We start from the raw sequence: 7853 nt of genomic DNA on the forward strand, positions 1-7853 counted from the left end.
TTGTGGTAATTAATAAATTTTAATGCACCCTATAATTTGGATCTGGTAGTAGTCAAAAGCGAAACTCATTTTTCAAATTCTCTTCATGCATAAGCAATCTGACTGAACTCAAAGGCCAGAATTTGCCTTGCAATGAGAACTCAGTCCCCTGATGATCTCTTTCCATTCTTTCCTCTTCTGTGTAACATACTGGGGTGTAATATTTTGAAAGTTCAGATTGTTACCCCCAACAAAATACTGCTCACAGAGCGCTTCAGCCACACATACCACATACATTCCACAATCATAGCTGTTGTGCTGGACAGGTGCCTTCTCCTCCTGACAATGAGGATTACCACCCAGTAACATACTTAGGTTTTTTGCCATGCGCTTAGCATGTGGGGCATTAGTCCCTGGTGCAGAGTCAAAATGAAGAAAACCATGGAACCTACGGAGGTAGGCAAGGAGGCTCCAGTGTGTGCCACCTGCTTCTGACCCTGCATTATCATTCACAGGTAACAAAACAAGGTCCTTGTTAGGAAGTTCTAGCGGCTGTAGGAAATCTTTGGCTTCATTCCCACAGCATTTGATGAACTGGCTCACTTCAGGGCTGAGGAAAGCAACTCTTTCAGCTGTAGATGGTGCCAAGGACGATGCCAAGAATTCAAAGGTAAAGCCGATGATGTTATCATTCAACCAATGAGGAGCATCAAGTAGAGTAACATCAGAAGAACGTAAAAGGGAGTCTCCATAACTTAATACAACCTGCTCCATTCTGAAAGACAAGAAACAAGGAATGATTCAACTATAAAGTGGTGAAAAAAGCACAGGTGCTTCATCTGCATTCATAAACATAAATCTGAGTCTCATAATTCATTAACTCCTTGGCGTCAGCGGTACACAAATTTGCAGCCTCTCGGTGGCTAGGCCTTGACGTCGAGAGGCTGCATATCTGCGTATCCAATGTAAACAACCATGCTGACAGAGTGCACCCTGTGCAATCCCAACACAGTTATAGCGTCTCACAGCAAGTAGTAATACGCAAGTAGCGATCGGGAGCTTTCTGATCAAGTGACTACTGTGACAGCCAATCACTGCATCACATGAGCTTAAGCACTGCCCCGCCTCCTGGCATCAGAAACCCCTAAAGGAATGGGAGGCACCGGCACCAAGGGTTTAAATGATTTCCTTGCTTTGTTTTACCCCACAGGTCCTATTTATTTAATTTTAACATACTGACATTATTAAAATCTAGCACAAATTCATGACCTGAATTGGTGTCTACGGGAACTGCCACACTTACTTCGGCAGTGGGTTAAAGGTACAGATGGAGATGTACTATCTGGCAAATCTACACAAAACACGTTTTAAGTGGAACTATAGGCAAAATAAAAACAATGACATACATAATGAGGAGTTTCAATACCAATAACATATTTTATCATGTTGATCCTACCAATAAATCTGTTATTTTTCTGCTAACTGTAACAGGCCAAGCAATCCAGCAGAAGGGGCAATTGCATTAAGCCCTCATGCACACTGGACGTTTTGTCCGGTGGCTGTTTTTGGCTTTTGACGTTTTTTTCTACAGCTAGTAAACCTCCCAGCATGTTATCCTATGTGTCCATGCATAGACTGTAATCAACGTTTTTTGGCTGGAAAACAACCCCAGGACTAGTGGGTTTCTAAAGGAGTTTTTTAGCTGTAAAAATGCTGTAACACTGAAAAACCGGTGTTTTGGGACTTTTTTTGACCCCCCAATTTTTTTTTTGCTATAAACGCGGAAAAAATCCGCTAAACGCAGCTAAACTCTAATGCAAATATGCTCAAAAAGAGCTGAAAAAAACTCTGGTTTTTAACGTGACTTTACACAGCTAACGTTACCAGCGTTATTAAAATGTCCCGTGTGTATGAGGGCTTAAAGTAAATCCCCATCTGCTGCTAAATGGACAGAGCAGCCATTACTCAAGCTGCACCGATAAAAATCACAGAGAGACCACCCTCCTAAGGACTTAGGTCACCCTATTAACCCCTTCCCACCACCGCCTCCCAGTGGATCTAAATGCCGGGAGGCAGAGGCAGGCATTCCTATCATGTGACCACTGTGATTGGCAATCACATGATTGGAATGTTCCAGATTGCAAGTATGCATTGGGAGGTTTCCAGTAACCATTCATTACTGAGCTGGGAGGGTACAGGGAGTGCACTCTCAGCACAGTAAAGTGTTTACCAATAAATTTGCGTGCACTCATGAAATGGCGACAACCTTCAGTACCCTATATTTTGTATATGTGGCACTTTTATAGCCCCATATAGGTCATCAGTTTTGCGTTGCGGAGGAGGTCTGGTCCTCAAATTATTGCTCTCATTCTAGTGTGCATGGCGATATGTAACATGCGTATCGCAATCGACGTTTTCATGTGTAGGCACCCCAGTGTGTGCTTTTATATTTGTGCGTGCATATATGCGTGGGTGGGGGGCCTTGAAAAATTGGGGGTAGGGTTATATGCTTGGGTGTAACTTCCTTTTTTAAATCACATAGGGGACAAAAAGTCCCCTATGTGATGATTGTTTTGGTGACAGGTTCTCTTTTTTGAGACATCTAGGGTCTAAAAGACGCTGGATATCTCCCCTGTGCACCACTGAATGTAATGCAGTGCACATCGCACTGCATTACATTCTTTCCCGGTCTCAATGACCAGGAATATGTCAAACGGGGACCCAGAAGTGACGTCACATTACGTCTGGGTCAGGAGAAGAGGAGGGGAGCGGATGTGTCCGCTCTCCTCCCTCCCCTATATCACATCCCTCCGGCGCACACTGAGTCAGTCCCGGGCTCGCAGATGGGCAAGCGGAGCCCAGGACATATAGTGGGCAGGGGGGAGAGGCTGACACTGTGGGCTGTGTGGAAGCAATCGGGCGGCAGCGATGCCACCCGAATGCTTCCACCTGACAGGTGAGCCCTGCTGCTTGCCCACAGTACGGCTAGAGGTAAAAAAAAAATCTACCTGCCCAGTGCCTGGAACTGCATGTCCCGGGCGTCGGGCGTTAGGAATTGCACATCCCTGATATATGGACCCAACTGTAAGTGCCAGGTCGGCGGGAACTGGTTAAAAAGGCCTCTATAAATGAGAACAGAAAGTGGCAACATTAACTATTTATGAAACATTCACTCATATTGTCACAAGAATTCTTACACATCTATAGATACACAGCAAAAAGGGAGCCGGAGCCATTTTATAGAGGGTGGCTCTATGTTCATTCTCCATGGTCCCAATGTATGTAGGAACATGATCACCCCCTCTGCTTGCTCCTGAGCTGGACTAGGGACTATGGGATTTGTAGTGTACATACAGCAGTGCACTGCTCATTCCAAACAAATGGAAGTGAGGGGTAAAAAGGAGAGGTTAGGAACTCACGAGGACATTACAAAGTGGCAAAAAAACTATTTCATGAAAATTAAATTACAGGCCCAACAAATAGTGGGTATGTATGAATTATTTATGCAGAAGGATATTGTTTAGTGTCACTTCAACCACTTGCTGCCCACTAACAATACAATTACTGCTAGCGGACGGCACAGCCAGGCACCACGACGTACCCACACATTGCAGTGAACTCAATTTGGCATTGTGTGGGCCTGCCCCCCGCTGGCCTATGCTGCGATTGGACACAACACAAGATGTTGGCAAGTTATAGCCAATGATTTTAGCTGTACACCTGCTAATTGGCTGTGACCAATCACAACACATTGTTCTGTGTTTACAAACATCCATAACACAGATTACCAAACACAGAACAGCAATCTGGCTGTTTCTTCTTCCTGAAATCAACTTTGCATTTATGAACAAAAGACAGACAGATCCCCTGAGTAAAAGCAGCACACATACACTCGTTAGGCACACATTTAACCCTTTGATTGCCCTTCTGGTAACCCATTAGTGTCAGTAGTATAGTATTATACTTTTCACTGTATTATTGCCATTAGCGAAGTCAGTGTCTGTTAGTGTCCCTCTCAGTCAGTGTCAAATAGCGCCAGATTGCCCGCCACACTATCACAGTCACATTAAAAGTCCCTGATCACCACCATTACTAGCACAGCGTCTATAGCTGTGTAAATTCCAGTATATATACCATATTTTGTAGATGTTATAACTTTTATACAAACCAAATAATATACACTTATTGGAATTAATAAGTGTTTATTCTTGTTTGGCCCTCCCCTTCCCCTCTCCATCAGCACTGGGTTCACATTAGCAGAGAGTGAGGGAGAGAAAATGACAGAGACACACTTGAATACTAGTCAGTACCTGTGTTCAAAGGTGTATCTGCTTTGGAAGAATAAATCACCTCTAATATTGGGTGTAATGGATGTGTGTAGAATAGGTTTTTACATTTTAGATTGGGGTGTCTTGATATTGTGCAGAATTTTAAAGGGTGCCTTGAGATTATCCACAGTTTTAAAGGGTGCCTTTACTGAAAAAAGGTTGAGAAACACTGGACTAAGGGACCAAACCAAAGGCCTACAAGAGAGAATCAGGTGGCTCAATATCATAGAACACCCCTGTTAGGGCAACCATTTGATTTCTTGAACTTTTACTTTCTTCTCAAATAAAACTGGGCCAACTAGTCCTAAACCAGGACTACCTGGATGGATTGATCTCATAGCGAAGCACTACACCTTCCCAATGAGATCACTCCAGCCAGGCAGTCCTGGTTTAGGGCTTGCTGGCCCTTTATTTGTAAGTCTAACACCGGCAGTATGTCTGGACAATCATCTGGCTCCTGTAAAATGCTGAGAATGGAGCTTCATGCTGGGGTCTATGTAACTCCTTTGCGCATGAGCAGGAGTCCTACCAGCAGCGGCTACCCAATGGGTAAAAGGCAGCATGGTGGGAGCTAGGAGCAGCAGTGTAGGCAGAGGGTGACAGCAGATGACTTGAGCTTGGGAGTAGTCATTGCTAGAAGTGGACCCTATGTGAGGTAAGTCTACCCTATTGTTGATGTGCCAACCATCACATTATAACTAGAGAACTCGAGCGTCCTCTGAACTCATATTTTAACTCCAGAGCTTCACCCTTTTTTTCCTAAAGTTAGGTGTGGCCTGGGTCATTTCCTACCCTGCAGCACATGTAAGCAAAGTAAATATCATTGGCTAAATACTAGTATGTGTCCATATAAGGGCACTGACACCAATATCCTACCATCTTGTTTCTGTGCTCCCACTCCGGTGTGCGCAGCAACATGTAACAGCTGTATTGCAATTGAACTTTCTTGTATGTAGGTGCTCTCTGATGGGCATGTTTACATTTGTATGTGCGTGCACAGGCTCATTTTTTTTTTTGGGGGGGGGGGGGGTAGTTTAGGTGCTTGGTAGTAATTTTATTTTTTTCTCTTTAAAGAGACATCAGGGGTCTTTTAGACCCATGACACCTCACCTGCCTTCCACTGAAGCTAATGGAGTGCAGATTGTGCGGCTTTAGCATCTTCCCTGGTGTCAACGGCCAGGGAAAGTGTCACCGGAAACTGGAAGTGACATTTTACAGCTCGCTTACTGGTTCATTCTAGCTGGGGAGATCAGTGAAGAGATGTTCGCTGGTCTCCCTCCCCTTCACCTGTTGGTGGGACTGTGGAGCCCAGGAAGCACGGTGAGTTGGATGGGGAGGTTTAAGTGTCACAGAAACCGATCCAGCAGCTGTACAGCCACCAGATTGGTTTCATTGAAATGCAGTCAGCTTGTGAACAGTACACGCGGTCCCAGAAGCTGCAACTGCCAGGAACCCTCTGCTGCCATTACCACGTCTTATAGTGGTAGCAGTAAGCCCTGGTTCACACTAAATTCAGCGTTGAAATCGCACTACATCACTTGAAATAGCATGATTTCAAATCTGAAGATCAGTGCGATTTGTACCTCTGATTTCACTATGGCTTGTCAATACAAGTCTCAATGAAATTAGAAAACAGTAGTTCAGAAAACATTTTTGAAATCGCGCTAATTCAAATCCCGCTGATTAAGACAGTACCATAGAAATGCATTAGATGCGACTTTAGGTGTGATTTGTAAATACTGCATGTCATACCTGAAGTTGCACCGGTATTAACCAGGGCTAAAAGGCATCATCTGCAGGATACCAAAATCACATGTCAGTGCGACTTGGCAACCTCATGCACGGATGGCTATGCAAGTCGCACTTGAAATCGCAAAAAAATAGTGCAGGAATCTTTTTTACCAAATCGGTGCAGCACTGCAAGGTCGGATTCACACCAATCTGAACGGTTCCATTGCCAACAATAAGGTGCGACTTGTCATTCGATTTGAAACGTGCATACATCACACCAGTGTGAACCACAGCTTAGGGAGAGTAAATCTCAGACATGGCTGAACAGGGATAAAACCGGTCACATCTCTCTACTCAGCCAGTCTATTATAGCTGCTGGTGTCACTTCTGTATGACAGAGAAAGGCAGGAATAAATGTATGGAGGATCTGAGAATACAACCATCACATTGCAGGAATCATGGCTTCCGCTACAACCTACAGCATTTCCTCCCAGGGGTGCACATTACACTCACTGTGTAGTCTAATAGGAAGGCCAAAACATACAAGGAGGGATAATGGACATAAAGCAGCACAGACAGGGGAACTCACAGCAATTGCAGTACAGGAGCACGACACTGTTACATGGTACACACCACTTCCGGCATCAACAGAGTTAACTACAAACAGCCGTCCCCAAAAGATGAGGTCACTGGCTTCTGAGCACTAGAGAGGAGGAATCCATGTACACAGTGCTAAAGCGGCAGCCATTTTCCTGTAGACCAACACAAACGTATACTGAGGTCAGGCTGCTGAAGAGGCTCCCAATAAACCTTGGGGGCATTATGGGTAGGGTTGGCACCTCATCCCTTTAAAAGCAAACACATATTGATTACACAGGTTCTGTGGCTGATTACAGTAATTAAACTCACTTGGTGCCTTATCTGCAATAGTTCTCCTCCCTGTCAGCTCGGCACACTGCTTTGGACAGCTGTGTGCAGCACAACCGTCCAAAGCAGTGTGCTTACAGTGAAGCACACTGACAGGGCCCCCTAATGAAACACTCCCAGCACACACTTTTATTGCCCCTTCATGTTAACCCCTTCCTGCTTAGTGCCATTAGTACAGTGTCAGTGCTTTTTTTTTTAGCACTGATCACTGTATTGGTGTCGACGACACTGCTCTGGATGGCTGTGCACAGCACAGCCATCCAAAGCAGTGTGCTTACAGTGAAGCACCAACACACCACCCCCCAGTAAAACACTCCCAGTGTGCTTACAGTAAAGCTCCAACACACCGCCCCCCAGTAAAACACTCCCAGCACACAGTTAACGCTTAGATCGCCCCTCATGTTAACCCCTTCCTGCCCAGTGTCATTATACAGTGTCAGTGCTTTTTTTTTTAAGCACTGATCACTGACTTGGTGTCACTGGGGATGTCAGTGACACCAAGTCAGTTCCCCCCAGTGTCAGAATGCCGCCACAGTACCGATATAATTCGCTGATCGCTACCATTACTAGTAAAAAAAAAATTTCCAGTATATATACCGCCATTTGTAAATGCCAAAACGTTCACATAAACCATTTACTTCACACGTATTGAGATTTATTTCTACCAAAGACATGTAGCAGAGGACATTTTGACCTAAATTTAAAATTAGATTTTTTCTATTTTTTTACTGGACATGTTTAATAGCAAATATAAAAAATATAGTTTTTTTCTCAAAATTTACGGTCTTTTTTTTTATAGCACAAAACATTAAAAATGCACAGGCAATCAAATACCACTGAAAGAAAGCTTCATTTGTGGGGAAAAAAGGACGTAAATTTAATTTGGGT

The 7853-nt window shown here is 44.2% G+C and overlaps 1 protein-coding gene across 1 annotated transcript; it reads right to left on the reverse strand.

Moving 5' to 3' along the window:
* On the reverse strand, window positions 1-6715 carry SENP8 (SUMO peptidase family member, NEDD8 specific). Its single transcript, XM_089671410.1, has 2 exons — window positions 6628-6715; window positions 1-754 (listed from the first exon to the last, which is right to left on the reverse strand). The coding sequence occupies exon 2, from the start codon at window positions 751-753 to the stop codon at window positions 109-111; it is 645 nt and encodes a 214-aa protein (XP_089527536.1). The 5' UTR covers window position 754; window positions 6628-6715; the 3' UTR covers window positions 1-108.
* Between the last annotated feature and the right edge of the window lie 1138 nt (window positions 6716-7853).

Source organism: Staurois parvus, unplaced genomic scaffold, assembly GCF_062004578.1.
Source record: "Staurois parvus isolate SC_StPar_1 unplaced genomic scaffold, SC_StPar_1.0 ptg000105l, whole genome shotgun sequence".
Classification (NCBI taxonomy): domain Eukaryota; kingdom Metazoa; phylum Chordata; class Amphibia; order Anura; family Ranidae; genus Staurois; species Staurois parvus.

Coding starts and splice junctions, on each gene's coding strand:
- SENP8 (XM_089671410.1), bottom strand. CDS start 753: ATGGAGCAGGTTGTATTAAGTTATGGAGACTCCCTTTTACGTTCTTCT.